The 24,069-nt window shown below is 30.8% G+C and overlaps 1 protein-coding gene and 1 long non-coding RNA gene across 2 annotated transcripts; both read right to left on the reverse strand.

Annotated features, from left to right (window-relative positions):
* Positions 1-2,721: 2,721 nt before the first annotated feature.
* On the reverse strand, positions 2,722-9,930 carry LOC128163347 (uncharacterized). The gene is made up of 3 exons (XM_052826919.1): positions 9,579-9,930; positions 3,810-4,037; positions 2,722-2,939 (listed from the first exon to the last, which is right to left on the reverse strand). Exons 1-3 carry the CDS (start codon positions 9,928-9,930, stop codon positions 2,722-2,724), a joined length of 798 nt encoding a protein of 265 aa, XP_052682879.1.
* Positions 9,931-20,372: 10,442 nt separating this feature from the next.
* On the reverse strand, positions 20,373-21,597 carry LOC128164202 (uncharacterized). The gene is made up of 3 exons (XR_008240917.1): positions 21,477-21,597; positions 20,763-20,938; positions 20,373-20,613 (listed from the first exon to the last, which is right to left on the reverse strand). It is a non-coding gene; the product is annotated as an uncharacterized LOC128164202 (long non-coding RNA).
* Between the last annotated feature and the right edge of the window lie 2,472 nt (positions 21,598-24,069).

A 24,069-nucleotide genomic window follows, 5' to 3' on the forward strand; every position in this document is an offset into this window, starting at 1 on the left:
TATCACCACAGTAACGTCATTGTGTAAAAATGACGTCATCGGGATTGTCTTTTTGATAAATTGATGTTTTGTTGCAAAATATGGGTCTTTTCTGATTTTTTATCGACTGGGAAACTTGCTCAAGTACCATATTTTAGTATGATGTGTATAATCATATGAAGAAAAATCAGTTATATTGACCTGCGCTCTACACTCCTGAATACAGCATATTTGTTTGGGTCATTTATGTGACGTCATAGATAAACAGCGAATAAGTAACGATGACTAAAATCAAGAGTAAAGTGATAGGCATCCTCTGCACAAGGATTTATGAAGATTTAATTTTATACGATACTATTTTAAGTAGTTAATTTAAGTAGAAATTTACCATCATACCAAATATAGTCCTTTTAAAATTTTCAGAAACATCTTAAGTTCCTAATTGAGTTACACCGCGAAGTATTATAACTTGTATTTGTTTATATACGATGCAACAAACGAGGCGAAAAGTATATGATATTATTAACGATTTTTCAATAGCTGATGATATGCGTATGCTTAACAGACAAACGTTATGTAACCGAGTTTATGAAAATTCGTTCACGCAGATTCCTCATTATAGAAATATTTACATATTTACTCAAAATGGTTATTTCATCGAAGATAAAAGGGAATTATTTGTTATAAATACCATGAACTATCTTCAGCAAATAAGTCAATAAACAATAATTTTGTTTTAATAAATTAAATCATTGAAGGCACATATTTTCAAAAAACTCTTACAGGTTCAAAAGAAAGCAAGCAATTGCCACTCATCTAGAAACTTCGAATAAATACCATTTATATAAATAATTTCAACACAACGTCAATATTCATTGTTAACAAATGTAGTGGAGTCTTTTAAGATACGACTGGACTATCGTTGTTAAACAAATACTATAGTACATGGTGCACTAATGAAAGTTGTCAAATCAAATGACCAGACTTACATTATAATTAATATTCTTTAAGATAAAAGAAAACAAATACATAAATGCGTATTCTGTGGAATCATTTAAAATCGTGGGGGCAAATTTTCATGGATTATGACGTTTTTGCTGATTCATGGGGATGTTATTTCGTGGATGCGTCGGTTACTGTTTCAGCAACAAAGATAACTCTTTCTAAAACCGTTTTCGTTGAGGATTTAAATTCGTGTGGGTGGGGGGGGGGCAGGGATACCACAAAAATTGAGCCACCACGAACTCTAATGATTCCACAGTAATATATAATGCATATTGTTAAAAGTGATACAATAAATAACTAGACTTGGTGTCTAAGTTATAGATTTATATAACAGAATTGAACTTACAACTATAAATAGATACAATTCGTATATCAAACTACATCTAAAATATATGTACATGTAGAACAAAGTTGTAAAGTTAACATGGAGACGCTACAAATAAATATTGAATAAAAGTGTATGATTTGAAATACAAATATTGGAACGTACTTCAATTAACGATCTCCGATACTCGGTCATGTTCGATACCTTTTATTTATGCGGAGTTTTTTATTAATACAATAGATTTGCATTTTATATAGACAAATTTACTGACATTTGCTGCGCATAGGTAAATGAGTTCGAGCCACCGGTACAATTTTTTTTTTCTCAACTTTTATATTTATGTCATCATATCCATCGTGGGCAAATTTGCAATAACTTTGTAAAATGCATAGAAACCATCTAAAAATTTCTTTTCATTTCATTTCATTTATAAGGTTTGAAGGACAAATAGCATTTTTATGATAAAAAGTACTTTGAGGCTGAGAATCGGAGAACCTTACCGACTTCATACATGTACACGTAAAATTGCAGATATCTATTTCAATCTTGATTACTACTGACTAATGAAATTTTTTAAATTGTGCCAATTCGTAAAATGTATACGATGTCAAATGGTCAATACCTTGGCATGTAAAAAAGTTAAACAATGGAAACAGAAAATTAAAACGATAGCGCTGAGAAAGAAACTGCAACAATGACCTGTTTTGTAGTAGTAATGATGTAGTAAAACCGAAAAACATTTTTTCAATGTTAACTGAGACATACATGTACTAGTAAATTACAAAGGTATGATGATATACACGTATATGTGTTTTTTAAAGGACTTTGATTTTTATGTATAAGAATTATTACAAAAATCATCAAGTTAGACTATTATTGTAATGATAATTATAATAAAATGCCACAGTTGTTGTTAACATGTACTCATTAATACACGAAGAAAAGAAATATGTTTAAAACAATTCAACTTTATCTTACAAAAATCATTTAAATTAACGTAACATTATAATTATTTTTTTTTTTGCCTTTATATATATATATATATATATATATATATATATATATATATATATATATATATATATATATATATATATATATATATATATATATATATATATTCTGTTTAGCATTTTTATGTTTTGCTTGTTGCTTCTGGCTGATGCTGTGTTCATTTATTATTCAAACCTGAAGATTTGTTTTAATACAATTTGGATTAAATTTACAATAACATCTTTTAAGAGATGTTTTGCTTCAGTTGCACATACCCTCTGCCAATGTTGCAAAATTTTTAGTAAATTGGAGCTTGGCCTTTTAGTAAGTATTTGTTATGTATAAGTACGATCTCATTTGGGCAATAACTCAAATATTCTTATACAATTTTAAATGTGTTTGAAAGTTTGAAAAAAAAATCAAACTAATACTCTGATTTCACAGAGAGTTAAAAGGAATTGTAGGTGTGTATTGACCATTTGGATTTTTATAAACTGGCCACGCGATGGTTTATCACACACAATATGGACAACTTCAGCATTTTCTCCTGGGCCTTCATACTTGCCACATATGACTGGAAATTCACCATTCACATGGTCATTACCCAAATAGACAGTTATATCACGAAGACGCTCACCTAAAAATAAGAAGAAAAAAAACGAAATGAGACACTTAATACTTTGTTAATTACTGGTAATTCTATGTGATCATTACAGTGTTGTTTCTGCTTTAGACAAGAGTTTACTGGTACTGTGCCAGTTATCGGCTAAAATAAGAATTGGGGTTATTAGCACGCGATTATCCGAGATTTTTCAATTCAGTCGACTGTTACTATTAATGAAAAGTTTGCTTGAAAACATTCTTGAATATGTTTTATCGCTGTTTATTGCTGATTTAAATTTTGCACTGTCAGCAGTGGGCAAAGTGACGTAAAAAGTTAAGAATAAAATATTACCTCTTTGTGATACGTTAATATATCCCTTCTGTTATTTGACATAATATGAATACATATAACATGTATAAACAAAAGGAATTCACTAAATTTCGAGATTATGTATTAAATAGTCTACCATTTTGCGTATTGCCGTATATATAATAACAAATAATTAATTTTATGACTTTTGTTTCAGTATCATAATCCCTACGAGTTCTAGTCTGACTCTGCAAAGGTTATAATTCAAATTATATTTTGCAGAAATTAATCAACATGTAGAGGGGTTTTGCTGTGTTATTATTACTAAGCCGATAACTGGTACAGTAAATCGTGAAAACTCAAAGATTTGGGGCATGCTAAAAGCACAAAAACAAAATGTCAAGTTTTATATCAACTAAAAAAATATCACAAAATAAAAAATACAAGGAGAAAACGTCAAATTTTAGCCGACAACTGATACAGTGCCAGTATATGTTAATAAAAACTCCGTTGAAAAATAATCACAGTTATATGTAATATATATAATCATTTTGAAATTTAATCAAATAAGTATACATAATATAGCTTTTTTACCTAGCTCATCAATTCTGTTGAACAGAGTAACATAGTTGACCTCAAAGATGTTTTCCATATCAATGACCATCCATGGGAAAGCATCAAAATCTGTACAACCGCACTGTTCAGCCCATATTGAATTAAACACTTGACCGTCCACTGCGTAATGTGGAGAATGGTGAGGCGGGTTAAATTCAGAACTCATCGTCACTGACTTAAAGGCTGCCGCATTCGTCATCTTCATTTCTGCGAAAAAACAAAATGTTGGTCAGTGTTCCCTTCTCAATATCGTTCTTAAATCAAAGTACTGAAAGTACTGAGAGACGGAGGCATCATTGCGGATAAGATTAATCTAATAATTCCAAGTATTGAAGTACCGACGGGAGTTGATTTCATTGATTGATATTTATCTTAAAATCAACGATATGCAATTTTGCTTGCCAAGTAGTCTCTTATCCGTAATTGAATAACGCATATTTTCATAATATGAATTTTTTGGCTTTTCTGACAATTTTAAGAATTCTAGGAAAACATCATATGAATCATGTTGCGTAATATTTTAAGATAGAATAAATTCCATCAACCCATGTATCAGTAATGTAAATATTTCTGGAAAATTATATGGGTCAAAGCAATATTTAACTATAATAGTATTTAATGCTTTAGAATGCATTACAACGAATTTATCGATTCTTTTCGAGAACAAAGTCTTGTCAGCGGCGATGTAACTGCATAGGAGAGTTGATAGAAATCAACGCCCAAAATTAATAATGGTTTTTTCTTCTTCAAATTTTAAGGTATAAAAGGTTTAGAGTATCAATTAAGAGTTTGCAATACTAAATACTACAGGACAGAAACTACTTTGCTAAGATATCCATGCTCTTTTATGGAATATGCAAAAACAAATACAGACAAAAAATATTTTGTTAGTTAGTACTATACCTAATGATTCACAATATATACTAAAATTTATGATATATAATCAATAAAAACTTTTGAACAGCGAACTTTTTTCATCTGAAAAAATCGTTCATGCTTAAAAACCCCTGATGTTACATGTAGGTAATACGTGCATGATCTCAATCTCGCATAGTTATTGTGCAGAAGCGTTTCAAAAAGTTATGGAGATGAAATATTTATATAAAAGAGACACTACAGCTCATTTTACTCAATTTAGCTCAAAATTACCGTTGATTTAATCATTTCAGGCGGTCCAAAAAGTAAACATTGCTAGCTCAGCCTTTTGATCAACAGCTTAGAGCATCAACTGTAAACATTTCATCGTGACTTTCTGCAAGGGATGGAAACATTACGAATTCATTTAGATTTTACTTGTGGTGTAAACAATATTTTAGAGATATAAATTTAGAATTTCGGAAAAAAAAATTTAACACGCAATTGCGAGCTCTATTTTGCTATAAAAAGATTCAATTTTTCAGTATATGCACGACTTCTATTTTTTTATCTAACTATGTTTAAAAAAGGAAATATCGAAGATGAAGAAAATTCGCTCTTATATCTCTGTAAAGCTAAATCTAAAATAATATACCGCGGTAGATCTTGTAATACCTCATACTTCTCTTTTAAAAGAAAATATGTACATTCTGTCAAATGTTTTTACACTTTTTTTACGCGAAATTCTCTTGTCAGCTTGCAAAAACACACTGGCTTACTAACTTACTTTGAAATCGACAGCGCTGGCCAGACAATGCAGGATTAACCAAGCTTCACAGCACGTGGCCTGGGTACTCTACCTATGCACACACTGAATATGTGTGTGGGGAGTATGCATGCCAAGTAAAACTAAACTAAAATGTGCCATGCTACGATCACGTTGTCTGTACTTAATTGGGGGAATACTCAAGTTCACATAGAAGTTCACATAGAAGTGGTTCAACTTGTTGAATTATCATTTTATTGGATCGATGCCGGGGGCGGGAGTGTAGCTATACATAGAAAGACAGGTACGTAGCATCGTTTTTGAAAGGGGGGGGGGGCCAGACAACCAAAAAATCTTGACAAGCAAAAAGAAAAAAAAATGAAAAAAAAAATGGAAAAGTTAAACTTTTCCAAAATCTTCAAAATCCTAATCCGTGGGGGGGGGGGGGGAATTTGTTGCTGCGTGAAAAAGTGTGGGGGGGGGGGCAGGCCCCCCCTGGCCCCCCCTTATGCTACGTGCCTGAAAGATATATCTCCGCAGGAGATTCATTGATAATGCGCAAGCAATATACGATACGGACTAAGAACCACGCCGTGTTTATCCATTGAGTCTCATAATTATTCAATATTTCGGTCAACACAAGATGGTTTTTGAGGAATCCTCATTATTTGTCGTCACGGCCAGGAAGCTGTATAAAAAGTATTAAGGTCAGACGATACGTTCCTCAATTTTAGATAACATTTTCCAGGAATTGGTTAATGGTTTACTACTACTTTGACAAGCTTTCTTGCAAAAAATTAGGGTACCTTACCAGGCATTTCTGCAAAATACTAGAGTATGCAATTTCCTTTATAATCTTCTTGAAAATACACTTGAATTGCTGATATAAAACAAATACATCTACAGCACAGCAAAATTCACTAAACTAGAACTATATCTCCGCCGGGGCGGGGCTTTGAACTCACGACCTCTAGAACCTATATGCTTTTGGCAGAGAGCGGCCACGGTTCTAACCACTCGACCAAGTACACATATAACCATGTTGAAGTAATTTTTAATCATTTTTAAAGTAATTATAAAACGTGTCGTCTGACCTTAATAGCCACTAAACGATTACACACCATTTCTATTCTTAAACTCATGCATATTCATACTTACTTGGAATTTGACATATGGACTAAAATTTTCGAGAGAAATTATGTTTATTAATCGCAATATGTATAGTTCTATTTATTGTAGTAGCAAATAAGATATTTATTTCGATAATAATATTGAAATATGAATCCCAAACGAATATTGCATTTTTTGCCGCTAGGTGGTGTCCGTCAAATCCACTATCGACGTCACATGTAAGCTGACCGGTAGCAATAGAGGAGGCTCATAGAGCCTCCGTCTAAAAAATGTGATAATAAAGGCAGTAATTCACACGGTATTTAATTGTTTTGGTCCAATTTTGCATCCAATTTTTAAAAAACTGCAAAAACGGTTTATTTAGTTTGTAAACTTTGTATCAAAGTGGTTTTCCAGGTCATTTAAGCAGTATCTTTACGGGAAAATGATATACAGATTTCGCTAAGAAAGCATTGTTTTACCTAAAACTGTTAGTTCGCTAATTAATAACAGTCAATCCCAATTTAGAGTCAGATTTGACCGTATTATGACTTTGGTGTTCTCTATAATTAAAAAAGGACATAAATTGTTGAAATGTGTTGACAATTGAAAACAATATGTGTGTATTTTTGCATGCAAAAAATGTAGACTGAAGCAATCGGGAACGAAAACAAATGGTTATATATGATAAAGCACGTCCATAATGCATTTTAACATTAGAATTTTTAATGTTATCTATAAAAAAAATCTTTTTTTAATTACTTCAAATATATTTTTTAAACGAGAAAAATTCTGCAGCTGTTACCGTCTTAAACTTTTTAGGATAATTATTTGTATGTAAAATGAATTTAGTTTTATACTATAGTAACGAAAAACTCAATCAAAAAGTTTCATTTCTTTTTTGTAATGATAATAAAATCCAAAGTAAAATGTTGAAAGGACGGCTATCAAATTAAATTGTAATATTTTTGAAACATGAAAAATGTAGATCAATAAATCAATTCATGTGTAACAAAATAATAAACTGATCGTAAATAGTAAGTAAAACTAACTAAATTATTGGTAATATACATCAGTACGTTATAAAAACAAATAGCCAACTCGTTGTGCATGGGATTTTAAGTCTGATATCATAATTATTTTGTGTTATCCGTGCTTTTCTTAGGTTGCTGAAGTTTTCAACCGATCAATAAACTTGTTTTAACTAGATCGTGTAGATATCAGTCCTGCTAGTTTCTATAGAGCTGTAAATCTATTATAGTAACAAAACTGATATCCACCAACACGTTTCCTGTATTGTATTTAGGATTTTTTTTTTGGCCCTTCTTCAAATGTACACAGTTTTGCCCCGCCATAACAAGGCCGAGTACAGTTTCAAGAGCGCATGATTTTGCGCATCTTTTTATTTTATTAAGTTATTACTTTCATTATTTTTTTTATATACAAATCTGACATTTTAAAAAGTAATGTAACTTTATTTCTTAAGAAATCATAATTTTATGAAATTGATGGGGCAAAATGCTAAAATGGCGCTTGCGCAACATCGATTCCCGGTATTCTAAACAATGTATAAAACCAAAGAAAAGGTTGATTTGCTCATGTATTCGAGGAAGCAATGGATTTCAAAATTAGGAATTTATTAACAATGCAATAGGAAATTTTTTTACAAGCATTTGAAAATGCGTTATATCGTAAAAATGGTTTTATAAGCCAATATATACTACAATATGCTAATATTTCGGAAAGAAAAAAAGCAGCTTCAATATTATCCCTACACCAAAAAATGTGGTTAACATTTGTCTTTTCATTTTTACTGTTTGTTGACTTCTTACAATAGTTCTCATATATTTAAAAGAAAAAGAAATTTCTAGGGCAGAAATACAATAAAATGAGGAAAACATAAAAATTTTGCGCTTTTTCAAATAATTCCGTTAAGGTTCCTTTAGTTAAAAGTGTCTACTTTCGGGACGACCCCGAAGAAATTGGGTCGGTTAACAAATTATTTTTTTATCTTAAAATAATTGATATAGTAGTGAAACTACAAACAATATAGTTTTTCAAAATATATAGGATAGAACTAATTAGACTCCGTCTCATTAAATTCACTTAGACGCAGTTAGTAATATATACTCTTTCTAACAAACATAATTTTTTTTTATTTTCCCCGTGACACCGAGAGTGACAGTGACAAAAATAAAACGGGATTAGTAGTTCCCTGTTGAAGTAGTAAAAAAGCACAAGCAACTGTAATACAATAACAACATTTTTAATTTGTTAAGTTTTGCAGTGTTACATTAACCATCCATTAAAACAAAAGCTGAATTTGACATGAGAGTTTGATCTATTCAATCCTTTATCATTGATACTTTATATTGCAACCACAAACAGAATTCTTTTAAACGACTAAACAGCATGTAACCGCTCAAGCCTTGTTTTCTATATTATCCGGGAAGTATTATTTTAGCGTGAGACTCATACCTATTATTGGTCAAGGCTTTGCGAAATGCAGTTGATCGATTGATATTTGATGTTCAAAATGAATCATTTTTTTTCTTTTATACACACCTGTCTACATGTGAAATGAATCACTTTCATACTAAATCCAATTATTTTTCTAATGTGTCATTTACGAACAATTTTATTTCTATATAATTAATGAAGTGGGTCGAAATGGTCATTAAAAACGGAAACTCGTTCAATTTTTAAGAAATAACTCAAATTGTAAATACAACTAAAGAACAATGTACAAGGTGGTATTTTCGCTAAATGGCAAAATTATTTTCATCAAGAAACCAACTATAATATTTGTGATAATTATACTAAAAAAAGTATACATGAATGAATTCCCTTTAGCCCTGTGAAGACACCGAACTGAAATTCGTGAGCCGATTGAAATATTAATTTTGTTTTTTAAATGACAATTTTTTATAAATATTATAATGTTTGATTTCATTTGATTAACGGGGTTTTGCAAGTAAATAAATATTATTTTGACATTTGATTTTTTTAGTTCTTACCGTAATACATCCAGTTGTTTCCATTGCCTTCAGTAAAAGACACAAATAGTTTTCCTTCCGATTGACAAAAAAAGTCGACATGGTTGTAAAAGAAGAAAACGCATTTTGTTTTGAAAACACATTGCATTGCACATTCCGACAAACTACGTACAAACACTGGAACTATACTTTTTTCTCTGTTAAACTGCAAATTTGTTTTTCTCTCAAAAAATACAGATGAAAAAGAAAATCTGTTTGAAATACTCAGATATAGGGTAAAAAGAACATGCGCCTTGTTAAAATACATAGTTTTAAGAGTTTTGGTTTTATTGTCAAGCTCTCCTACATGCGAATCTAAAAACCAAACCGACATCGTTGGGCTTTTATAAGGATCAGTGATGACATTTGATTTTCGTTTTATGATTGATTTTGAAAAAGATAAATCATACGGTGGATAAAAAATACTGTTCTCATTGGGACCCCTAAGGGGCCAAGAAAAAATAACCTATTTTTAATTTGTTAAAGCATATAAGGCATTTTCACTGTAAATTTTTTTTCGTTCAAAATATCTCTCCATCTCTCTCTTTCTCTCCCCTTATCTCTCTCTTTTTATCGTTGAGTTTTAGTAAGTCATATCATTATGAAGAAACAATGAGATTGACTAGGTTTACTAGCGAAAATGTTGCTCTACAACAAATGGTTAAAATAAAAAAAATTTACGTATATAAATAAATGATCTTTTTGTGTTATAATTAGTTTTTGTGCATCATACACTTTTATTATAATGGTTCAATGTAATTTGTTTCATTCTATCACACAAATTCAACTGAAATTATAATCTACCATGGTAATTTTTTACCAACATCTAACCGGGATTTTTGTGAATTTTGTAAGCGATAAGTGTTTACCGTGAGATAGTAAGAGGTACATGTAATACTCTAAAGAAAGCTTTCAAATGTTTACGTAATTTTCATACGGTTACATGTATTATACGATTCGTGCAATTCAATATGTTTTCAACGGTTTAACAGGTTGGGCAAATTTACCCTATTGAGGATGATTAAGTTAATTGCGAACTATTCTTTGTTTTAGTAACAAATAAACTCCTGCAATGCGGACTTATCTCGATGTATGCCAAATAAGTAAAACAAAATCCAATTGTTGATAAAATGAAAAATATTCGCATGAGAAATGCAATGTGGTGCAAAAGTACTTTATACAACTGACTTTCAAAGCCTAAAACGTCTCTCCTCCACTGCTGCAAACGAATACAAGACGATTTTGAATTCCTGGAAACCGTGACAAATATTACACTGAATACGTTTCTCGTGCAATAAAACCACAGGCAACTGAAGTTTCATATTTTTTTTCATAATAAAAATAAATACCGTATATCTAATAATACACATAATACCCATCGCCGCCTTATTGGATTTATTTCAAAATGTCACATCAGCTGGAAGTTTTGCTTGAAACTCATCGGTAAAATTATTTTCCGATCCTCTCCGTCTCCCGATCGGTCATTCAACATCTAGCCTTTCAACCAATTACAACCAATGTAAGCTTAGATGTGTACTATCTGTGTACTTATTGACAATTTCTAATTCCTTCGCTTTTGGATCACAAATGTATCCATGCCTGACAATAAACTGAACAGATAAATTAAGAATGGTAAGCTAACTATTAATGCGTGTGAAGTTATAGATTAACAATTAATCTAAATCCAATCTATTTGTCAATAAATGGGATGTTTTTTCAATGATTAATAAAGAATTTATAATTTCCTGAATCGTGTACATTTATTTCCGAACAAATCAGCCGATTACCAATAAAAACACTAGATTAATAAAGAATAAGGGGGACAATGGTGTAATTTTTATTTAAACAATAAATAAACGTTCTTTATCTGGTTTATTCGTTATAATACATATCAATAGGAGAACAAAACTTTAATCGCTTACATATTCGTATACGTAATTATGTACACGTACGCGTACAATTTAATATTTCCGATGCACAGGTAATTAAACTACCCCGTTATAAAGATTTTCGGTTTGATGCATTAATTGGACAGTTTCATTATTATACTTTTCGACATTTGTTGATAAAATTATTATTGTATTTTATTTCGTTTTGTTTAACTCTTTATTTTTAACACTATATAACTGGGATAGGATAGAATAGAATAGGATAGGTTAGGATAGGATAGGATAGGATAGAGATTATTTGCAGGAAGGGATGCAGAATAGGTATAGGATTTGACATAATTGTTTTGTCAACTTAAACGATACACTGTACATGTATTTTTTTTTTTTTTGTTATTTTTTATGATTACAGACGAAATACAATGCAAGGATAACTCTGGAGGCACTCCGAATAAATCGTTCATCCTGCATTCACAAAGCCTTCATATATCGTTCACCGTCGGTTTAAATGTTTGGCAAATCCAAAAAAGTGTGTATTGTTTGTCCTGAAGTTTATTGCGTTTAATATCGATGCCAACAATGTAGACTTAATAAACCCAAGCAATTGGAAGGTGAAACAACGGTCCCCTTTTTATAACACGTTTATTAAGCATTTAAGCATTAGGTTTTTATGTAACCGTGAAGAAAGTATATTGATTTACTTCAAACATATATTTCAAACAACCCCAAATCTGCTTTTGTTAATACATGCAGGTGAAAGATTATAACTTTTAAGGATAAAAGGTATGAAAAAATGGTATGAAAAACGTATTTACTTTGATAAATATTAGTAGAATAGTAAAATATTGAAAAAATAGTCGTCATATTGAAAAGTTGATATTTTAAAATCATTCAAAAAATGATATCAATTAACCAATAGGTTAATCTATAGTGAATTTCAATTGATTTTTTTACGTTCTGTAAACGTAAATCTTAAATAAAGACTTAGTCAGGAAACTTGATTAACTTGTTTTCTTTTAAAACTATTTCCAAATTGTCATCGTATTTTATATCAAAATGTTGTTAAAACGAAATTCAAAACATGGGGTCAGTGTTTATTATATGTATTGATATGTGGTCTGCAATACTTATATATCCATCAGCCTTGCTTATATTGTTACACAAATATTATTTTGTTTCATCATTAAAGCGAAAAGTCAATTGCAAGGTTCCGATATTGCAAATGATATTAGATAAAATTCTCCTTAAGATCTTCATGAAAAAGAACAGAATGAAAATATCTTTTTTATGATTAGTTTTCTGTTATCAACGTAAATTAAAACTTAGTATTAATACGGATTTCATTTCTTCTCTGTATACATTTGTTTGGTTTTTTTTTCCTTTTCTTAAATAAAAAAAAAATAAATGTCATATTGCTGTCCAATTATCCCAAACGATTTGGCCTACGGGTGATTACTCAGCATGAAAATATGTTTCCTTTTATGATAAGATATCTGTAATCTAAGTGAAGTAAAACTTATTGCTAACGTGGATTAAATTTCATTTGCTCATCTTATGTTTTCTTTTGTCTAAATAAAATTCGCAAAATATAAGTCATATTGCTGTGCAATTATTACAAACGATTTTGCTTACGGGGGATTACTCAGAATGAATATTACACGATCCAAAAATGCATATTAATTGAATTTTATCGAATACATGACCTTGCCATAATCCATTCCATTTAATAATTTAAAACAAAAAGCATTGTTTCCCAGATTTTTTTTAATAACCTGGAGGTTAAAAAAACTAGGAATAATATATAATTCATATCAACCAATGTATGACGATTGTTTAAGAACTTAAAACGATATCGAAAGCTTATAAAATGGGTCGATAGAAAAAAAAAAGTTTTAATATCTCAATGACAGCAATGTCGAGAAAAAATAAAATGAATTTTGTTTCATTACTATTTTAAAACCAACTGGTCAAATTGTTAGTACAAGTTATATTTTTATCATTTCATGTATTTATTTTACAGTGTTGTAACAACCGATTCAATTTAATATTGGATATAATCTGTATACAGACCGATTTTATAATGTGAATTGCATTTCTTTTTCATTGATTCAGCTGAATTATATTGTAAATAACTGTAGTAATAAACATGCTTTACATCAACTCTCGTACTGAAAACAGGGTTATTTTCGTGTTTTGTCGCCCTTCTACAAATGTACACAGCTATGACCGGCCTTAATCCACCCAAACACAATAAGAAATAGATATTCTTTCTATTTAACACAGTAATTGCAATGTGTTAAATTCGCCAAGTTTTAAATTTGCCCACTGACACCGAGGGTGATAGGGTAAAATTTGAAACGGATGAGCATTTTTCGCTGTTCAGTCACTGTGGTAAAAAAGGCACAAACTACTGTAATACGATTATATCAAGTTTTGATTAGTTTTGCATTATAATAGCGAGCGCAGCTCGCCGGCTAGCGAAGCGAGCTCTAAGAACCAGTGTGCGCGGGAAAAAGAACGAGCTTAACCTACAGTTCATCAAACAAAATTTTTTGTCTACGTCCCATGATGCTCTTTAATGTTTTCACCCGTGGTGCTATGCCAAAAATGGCCGACTCATAATTTACGGTGACTTAAAGTTTGAAGACACGTTTTGAGTACCGCATATGCTTTGGCGAGACTCAAAAGATTTGTTACATGCTTCCATACCTTCGTATTGAGTCGAGAAACGTAAACAAAGACGAACAAAGTCATGGATGACGTCACAGTGCACTCGCGCCATATTTCCCGCGATAAATTTAGAGATGGATCAAACATCTGTAATGAGTGTACTGGCTATTTCAGTATAGTCTGCGATACCTGCCTCCTTGACATATGATTTGTTTTTAATCTTTTTTAATATAGAGATTTTATCTATATATATATACTAGCAAGAGCCATACTTTAATATCATATCGATCCATTTTTAAGCTAATTGTGCATGCATGTACAGTAGGCAGGTAAGTATGTGAGTAGGGAGGAAATTAACAATAGGACATTTTGAACTAAATAAAAAGGAATAAAATGAAACAATAAACAGGCAAAAAAAATTATGTAGATATTGCATATAGTCAGACCATTAAATTTAGAAGTGGGAAATTACACACCTACAAGCAGGTAACGGGCTCTCTCTCTCTCTCTCTCTCTCTCTCTCTCTCTCTCTCTCTCTCTCTCTCTCTCTCTCTGGGTAGGGGGTTGCGCTGTATGTATCATGACCATTGAAATTAGTACCTTTGGCATACTCATTGTAGAGCAATACTCTCAAAAAAATTTTGACGTTCGTTGATACCTAAATAAAACTATAAGTTAACAATGATGCAAGGTATGTGTAATTCTTGCTGCGCTCGCCAGAACGGTAGCACCGTAAAACATGTTATCAACCATCCATCAAAACAATGCATTGATTTGACATGAGGTTTTTGTCAAAACAATCCTTTAGCATTGATATTATGACAGATGGCATTGTTTGATACTTTTTTTTTGAACGACCAAAAAGTATATGACTATCCAAGCCTAATTTTCCATATTGTCTATGATGTAATTATTTAGAATGTTGATAAGTCGGACTATACTAAAAACTTATTTAGGTTAAATTCATTTTGTTTTTCTAAAGTGTAAAAAAAGCTACACAACATTGTTCCGGATAAAATATTTGGTCAAATGGTTATCAAAAAATGAAAAGGCGTTCACTTTTAAAGAAACACGTCAAATTTTGAATTCCATCAAAGAACAAAATTAGGTGCGAGGCTTGTCGCTTTGCTGAACTGCAAACTTTTTTACATGCAGAAACCAACCAAAAACGTGATGTTTGATATACTAAATAGAAGTACTGTAGATTTTTAATTAAACCTAAGGAATTATTTTCCGCGTAAAACCGCGAGAAGAAACCCTCACCGATTTCAAAATATCGCCTTGTTTTGACAGTTTCGAACTAAAGGTAATTTTAACAAAAATTCGTGTTCGCAATTTTATTATTTCGCGATTTCATACAATACAGAGGATTCGCCTTCAATGAGGATTTTACAGTATACATGTATGAATTATGTTGTAAAGATATCCAACAGAAATATGTTAGCCGATTTAAAACCTAATTCTCTTTTTCAAAATGGCATCCTTTTTGTTTATTTATTAGAAGGCTGATTTCATTTGATAATACGAGGTTTTTCAAGTAAAAGATTCTTCTTTCAAGTTCTGATTTCCTCTAAAGTTCATACCATAAAACATCCAATAGTTTTCACTGTTATCAGTAAAAGACCTATGTTTTTCCTTCCGATTGACAAAGTAAGTCGACATGGTTGTCATAGAAAGACACAGTTTTTGTTGTAAAAACACATCGCACTGCACATTCTAAACTGCGAGTTAACACTGGAACTATATTTGTGTTTCTGATTAACTGCAAATTTGTCTTTGTCACAAAATATACAAATAAAACAAAAAAACGTGCTTGATATCGAAAGATATAGAATAAAAAGGACGTGAGGTTTGAAAAGATAAATAACTTAATTGTTTTGGTGTTTTTTTTTTTTGTTCAAGATTCACTACATGATTATCTGAAAACAAAACGACATTGATGGGATTTGATAAGGACCTCTGATGTTATTTGATTTTCGTTTGATACATGATTTTAGAAATAGATAAATCATGAGGTCTACACATAAAAGGACACCGAAGGGGCCAAGAATGAATATTTTTGTAATTTGTTAAAACATATAGGACACTTGGGACATCTAAAGGACCTAAGAATTAATCCTTTTTCTGAATTTGTAAGAACATCTAGGGAAATTTCATTAAAACCATTCTTTCATTCATCTCTCTTTCTCTCTCTCTCTCTCTCTCTCTCTCTCTCTGAAACTAAATTTTAACATTATAAAAGTACAATATGTTTGCATCCAATCGTAAGTTCGCTATAGCGCAAATTTTGCTCTACAACATATGACTAAAATCAAAAGTATGTTTTAATTAGAAATCTGTTTGTGTTATACTTATCAGTGTAGAAAACAAAGTTTTAATCTGATATCTCCGTACAGACAAACTCGTGTATCATGTTAATTACATATGTTTTCCATATATTTTAATTGAATTGCATTGTAAGTAATGACAGTAACGAAAACCAACACATATGCTGCACATAGGGTGATTTTCGTGCTGTTTCGCTCTTATACAAACGCACATTGTTTTGCTCCACCTTAAATTTAGCCAAACAAAATAAGACTTAGATACCCTTTCTAATTAACACAGTCATTTGTTTATTTTAATTCGTCATGTTTTATATTTGCCAGCTGCACCACCGGCGTCAAGGGCAAAAATGGATTGGGGTGAATATTTTCAGTATACAGTAGCAAAAAAATCAACGATTTCTAATACGATTTCATTTCAACGTTTCAACGAAAAGCCTTATAGTTTTCTCACTGTTTTTTTATTATAATTAATGTTTTCTGCTTCAATCGGAATGCCTTATTGTTTTCGTAACGTTTCTTTTTACCATTTTTTCTATAAATTTTGTTCACAAGAATTATTGAAAACCAATAGCGCCGATTACGTTCATTTTTTTTTGCAAATAAATGCAAGTGATAATAATTTAGAATTATTTTGAATTTTTGAAATATTTACTTCTGGTATCGTTTGATGGCAATTTTGTGTTTTTTTTACGACCAGAGCTGATCTCAGAACCTATCAGAGATATTGTAATAAAATTTTCAGGATATTTTTCATGTACTTAAAAATATTACAGGCATAACGTTATATTTGGGAAAATACGAAACTCAAAATAGTAAGCCAAATAAAAGGGTATGTTTCTTAAACAATTAAATGTACTCCTATATGTAAGGTTGGCTGGTATAAATTGAACATCGTTTTTTAGGTAATTTGCAAGCAATTCAAACACAATTCTTAAACAAATTGTTTTCTGATTTTTTTCATGATCACGATTTTCGGCTAAAGTTGTTTTCCCGTTTTTAATCTTTGCAATGTTTCAGTAAGGCCTTTATCATAATTAACCAAAATTAAGGCGGCAGTCTTCGAGTTTTAAGCGAGAACAGAACTCACAACTCTCTTTTATGTGAACAAAGCTTTCGTCAGGTGTTTGCTTACATTTTGAATGTTATAAGTAAAAGGATAATTTTAGACCTAAAATGAATAGAATAAAGTCTAAAAACTGTTCATTTATGCTTAAAACGAATAGGCAGATAGAAAATTCAGCTTACAAAAGAATATTTACCGGTAAATTTAACCAATGTAAACAAACAGATAATACGAGTATTGTTTACATAACAAACAATCGCAAGCTCCGTATCTTGCTTAAAACTCTATGAATTTGTACAAAGGAAAAAAGGAGTCTTGTCGAGCTAAAATCTGTTCCCTAGAGCTTTGTAGTAAACGCGATATGCTATGTATTCCTTTTTGTTAAAGCACATTTCAAAAATGGTTCAGTTGGACTTAATTTAGGAATGAGGTAGGTTTATGTGTAGACAGCATTGTTTTTTTTTTTCAATACCTTCAAAATTGTTGCACGTTAATCAAACTCTCTGTTAATTTTGATTTTATGTATCATGGCAATAGTTGTATACTTAAAACGTTTGTGAATTATCAGATTTTGATTGTAAATGTATTCGTGTATAGTTGCAAAAATCTGTGCACTAAATATTGTTTTCCTAAATGTCTTTCATCTTCTGAACAAACTCTTCACGTTAAGCGTAAATGGATATGTTTCTCAATACAAATTTGGTAATTGTTAGGCGTATATATCGATACTACATAATCTCTTTTTCGTAGGTTTTATGAATGCTAAGCATTAACTCACAAGTATATGTACAGTGTTCATTGACTATTAGAATTATGAAATCACTTACAGTTGTTCCCTAGGAAGAGGTCATTGAAAATACACGTTTCTATAGAATCTTAACAATCAACGAGACCAGTTTATGATATTCTGCGTGATATTACCTTTAATCAACAGGACTCACCATAAGACTAGTTAAAATCAAATGTTCAGTAACTAGCAAGTACTTCAAAAGCAAGAATCAGAAATAAAATCTTAGGAATCAATACTAATTAATTTTAAAATCAGCAATTTAAAAAGTTCAGATAAAAGTTTAAATATTTCATAAAAATGTTAAAAATCAGTAACTTTAGATCAAAGATTTCTCTGTATTAAATTTTATGCTTTGTTTCCGACTTATTTATTTGCTTTCTTTTTCGTTACTCGACCCATTCTACCACGTTTTTTAAACAAGAAAACATAGAAATAAAACAAGCTGCTTTCGATATCAAACTTTTAATTGAAAAAAAAACAGTTTTGCAATTTAATAATCGTTTAAATACCTTTCAGACAGTATACTTGGTGACATAATTTACCAATTTTATTGTCCCCACTTTACCCAAGGTTATCAGGTACTTCAATCTACATCTACATTCTCAATATTCTTTAAAAAAAATTCCACTTTCAACATCAGACGTCTTTTGAGAAGACTTTAAAAGATTCTCCCTTATACCTGTTAACGACGTTGTTTACTCAGGGTTTGAGTTCTCAAATCCGGATTGTTAAAAAGTTCAATTTCTTGCTTAAAATTTGTTTTAAATACAAAAAGTATTTGTGAAATGAATTATCATTGACAAAACAATCGATATGTTTACTAAATTATGGAATTAGGCACTGACAAAGTTTGACTTTTATCAAAACAGAGGAAATTCGGCTAAATTTTTCGGATTTTGTATTCCCCTGAAATATTTTTGGTAGTACTATAATATTTAAAGTTAAGATTTCATTTGTTATTCAACATAATTTTGCCTATTTTCAGTTGGTTTTATCTTGCTTTTTCGTTTAGATAATCCTATGGCACACATTACAAAAATATTGAAAAATGCTTAAAAATGATAAAAGACACCATATCTCAAAATTTTGATCATTGACCTCATATAAATTTTATGCCAGCAGAGAAAGGTCAATATACTTAGTTTAATACTATAAATATTTAAGTATTATCATCATTCAGTTTTTTGTTATAATGAATCAAAAATGGGTAGTAATTTGAAAACTGATAGAGGAAATTCGGACTAGAATATCTATAAAAATTGTGAATGAACAAGCACACAAATACCGATTTTGTCGGGGAAATTTAACAGTATTTAAAAGGATGAATTTTGAATATTTCCCTATTTATTATTACATTAATCTATTTAAAAACGCCATCCGTCATTTTGGCCTGACCCTTCTCTCCTGGATTATGATTTAAACAAATTTTAATTACACGTACTGCATGTACTTTATGAAGATGTTTCCAAATAACTTGAATATTTTTCAGTCAAACAGTTTAATGAAGAAAAATCTAAGAAAAGTTCGATTTGTGTGTATGAAAAAAAAATCCCCATTTTTTGCTTTATTCTACTCCAGCAAACAAATTATACAACTAACTGGAAATACTTCTACACAAGATTCATCTTTTCTGATTAAATGGTTTTCAGTTGAGAGTCTAATGCGTTGTTGCAACTTGTGTTTAGACTCGCTGCACTTTATACCGGTATAAACAATAACACTTGATCAAACCAATTTTAAAATTAGTTTTATAACTGAATTATCTCCACTTTAAAGAGGGCGTTTCTTTTCATGTTAAGAATCTTAAAGAAAATGACTGTATTTGAAGATGCATTTTGACAAATCTAGTTGAAATCAGCCCAGTGGTTATTGAAAAAAGTCAGTAAAATATCAGATTCACAGACAAACGGACGGACAAACTAATAGAAAGACGCTAAACAAATTATGATTAGTAAGCTAACTACAGTAGAACTTCTTGCTCAGGTAAGTAAAACAATTCATAGGAATGTTTATTATCTAATACTCAAAATTTATTTATATTTGAAATACAATTAAACAATCAATTTAGATGGATAATATTAATGGAAATAATTAATGAACAGATTAATGAAAAATAAAGCACAAATTATGTCAAGCTGATGCACTGTTGCTCTTTAAACAACGGTTCTGCTCTTGGTATAGTTCAGGGACATCGATGTGGCAAGAGTTGAATATCATCCAGTGCAATGGAACTGTTGTCAATATTTCCAAATGATGTTTTCATATACCCTTGGAAGTAAATCTATTAATGACACAAACTCAGCTTTTAATGTGTTCATCCATGTACAATGTTATCTCTCTCTCTCTCTCTCTCTCTCTCTCTCTCTCTCTCTCTCTCTCTCTAAAACACGCATAGAATACACACAGACAGACTTACACATATACACTTACGTAGGTAAGCTGATTGAGATGTAGGTTTATACGGGCTATGTGCCATTCATTGCCCAACATTCCCCGTTGGTTAAACTGCTTTTGAAAGTCATTTTGTTTCGTATACATGTAAACCAATAGCCCGCCGACGTTCTCACCGTTCATGTAATAAGCGAAAGTCAAACAATAGTCTCTATCTGCAAAAACCATTAAAGATTGCCATTATTGTTAAGGAGTCATGTTTCCTTGGTGATATACATGTAAATGTATCGATTCTATAACTAAAAATATATAGGCAAAATACAATTTTCCGTAAATAAGAAGTTAATTACAAAGATATGTACATCACATCAACTCATTAAATATTTAGATATCAAACATTTTCACAAATATTTTAGGCATTAAATTGGTCCACAAGAGTATGTTCAACATTTACACAGTTATACATTAATTTACAAACACGCCCGCAATATAAAATACACGCATTTAGCTATGTTATATCACTTTGCCAACAAAGTTTGACTGATAGTCTTCATTTAAACGTAATGGGGAAAACTTGTTATTAGAATTGGATTTTACTGAAAACATTTGCGAGCGCATTCTTTTTAATGCACGTAAAATCAGTTTATTACCACTTATCTATGTGTTATAAAAACATGTCAAATACATGTGTATTGATCGAGCATACACATGTACCTTCTCTCTCCGTCAGATTAAATACTTTATTGAGCATACCTTCGAAGGCAATGCGTTTATCAGAGAAGTAATTTTTCCGTCCGTCCGTTAGGGAAGAGTTCAGGAACAAGTAATGGTTCCCTTTGTATGCCTTTATAGGAGGATATGCATTTGGTTGCTCCTGCAAAAAAAAAGATTAAAAAAAGCAAAAAATTGCCACACGCTTTTGTATGATGTTTCAAAAAGTTAGCTGGGTTCTCAATTAGAAACAATAAGCTTCTGTCGCTGTACAATATTTGTGCAACATAGTGAACCTCTCTGTGCCTCGATAAAAATGTTCTACGAATTTTGTTCTTTTATTAAATTATATCTGGCAATAAATTGTAAATGCCGATAACATATAGGATTATTTAAGCGCTTTACTTTCATTAAAAATACCATGAACCACTTGGACTCGTTGCACAAAATATTTAAGACGAGAAAAGAAAGTAAAAGAAAACAACATATGATATATTAACACCAGCTTTGTCTAACATGTAGAAAATAACCGACTCACACCTTTTCAAACGACAAGATGGTTTTGACAATACGTGTTGAAGCAATGCCAATGATTGTCTAAACTGCAAAATTTGATTCACTTATTGGAGGATTTTTTATCGACATGTTTAATTCTTAAATTCAAGTCATTATTCACCTGCGCCAATGCGATTTAAATATATCATTTGCAGTGCTTGGATTCGTGATTAAGAAGTACAGATGACATGACAAAGATGCTTTAAAGATGACGCTGGATTAAAGTATAATTTATGTATTAAATATCTAAAGGGGCATGGTCACCATTTTGGTCAAACTCAATTTTAATGTTTTCATTATTTACAATGCTTTAGGAATGTATTTCAAATGATCATATGAAATTTGAGAGTCAGGAGTGGAGTTATGATCAAGATACAGGATACACAAATCTTTGTCATGTAAACAAGGCTCGTACCCTGTTTTTGTTTAAGGTAGGTTCATTTAACCAGTAAAACAATTTTCTCAAGCTCATTTGTCTATCTTCTTATTCGTTTAAAGCATGAATAAACAGTTTCTAACGATTAACAATTTCATTTAAGGCCTAAAACTGGAATTTTTACTTCAACATTCAAAATGTAAACAAAAGCTTTGTTTACATAATAAAGAATTGTAAGCTCTATCAATCGCTTGTAACTCAACGGATGATATTAAAAATGCCTTACTGAAGCATTGTAAACATTAAAAATTGAACTATATATATATATATATATATATATATATATATATATATATATATATATATATATATATATATATATATACCGGTGAGCGTGAAATGAAATAATTACATATTATATTTGTATATCATTATGTTTATTGATTATTGTAGGACTGATCCCTCATGGTCCAGGGGTCAGGCGAATAAATGAAATATCCCACAACCGGACTTGTTTCTTACTCTTAAAACACTGGCTATATTCTTATTCATTTAAAGGATAGGTAATCAATACCTAACGTTTAACTTATTCATTTTATGTCTAAAATAGAAATTTTACTTAAACATTTTTAAAAAATGTAAACAAAAGCTTTGTTTACACAGCGAAAAATTGTAAACTCTGTAAATCGCTAATAACTCAACGAATGACACTGAAATTTTGGTTGCCTTTCAAAGATGCCTTACTGAAGCATTGTAATTATTAAAATCGGAAAAATAATTTTTGAATAAACTCGTGACAAGGCCCCTTTAGAGAATCATTGCTGTATAATATGCTTTTTGTATCTTTCATAAAAACATTGTCACTCACTGAATTTCTCTGCCATGATGACCGGTCTGTATCAAGAAAACAGGCCGGGTCAATCTCGTGTTCAAACTGACATGATCGACCTAAAAATAATAAAAAGGTGTAAGAAACAAATGCGTTTGTTTTTTCAACCTATGCTTATTTTGTTCAAATGGATAAAGAATGCTGAAAAGTGCAATTGGATCGCAACAACAAAAGCGGTGTCTTTTAATTTTTAGCTTGTAAGGAACTTTAAAAAAATATGTGGATATGCTAGAGGCTTCCCCGATTAAAAAGGACTGTTAGATTTTTTATTTTTTTAAATATGTTTTTTAACTTTTGACTTCTGAACTAATTTGATTCATTTTTCATGAAGTAAACTTCATTGTACAAACTAACTGACAACTCAAACATATCTTTAAAAGTATATAGTGTGCATTTTGTTTTCATTACTGCACAACTACAGGTACATGCATTTCGGTTAGCGTCAAATAATATTAATTCCTGTGAATAATACAACAACTCTTAAAATTCGGAATAATGTTAATTATTTCCTTTTGAAAATAAACCAAGGTGTAAGTTAACAAACCTTCACAGTTGCTTCCGGGATATCCTTGTCCACAGTCACATGTGTACGGAGTTTGTTCATTATTAGTTTCTTTGCAACTTCCACCGTTTTGGCAAGGATGCGACAGACATTTGTTGGGTGTCTCGCATGTATTTCCAGTACAAGTATCTTTTGCTACAAAAACAAAACAACAAACATTTCTACAATTATGTCAGCAAACATTTTGCAATTACTAATTTAAAAAAGTGTCAACTGTATATAACGCGTTCCAAAATCAAAACAGAAAATCTTT

The sequence above is a fragment of the Crassostrea angulata genome, chromosome 9, assembly GCF_025612915.1.
Source record: "Crassostrea angulata isolate pt1a10 chromosome 9, ASM2561291v2, whole genome shotgun sequence".
NCBI classification, from domain to species: Eukaryota; Metazoa; Mollusca; class Bivalvia; order Ostreida; family Ostreidae; genus Magallana; species Magallana angulata.

Coding starts and splice junctions, on each gene's coding strand:
- LOC128163347 (XM_052826919.1), bottom strand. CDS start 9,930: ATGTCGGTTTGGTTTTTAGATTCGCATGTAGGAGAGCTTGACAATAAA. Junction 4,038..9,578: donor AAACAACTGGATGTATTACG/GTAAGAACTAAA, acceptor GTTTTTTCGCAG/AAATGAAGATGACGAATGCG. Junction 2,940..3,809: donor CAACAGAATTGATGAGCTAG/GTAAAAAAGCTA, acceptor TCTTATTTTTAG/GTGAGCGTCTTCGTGATATA.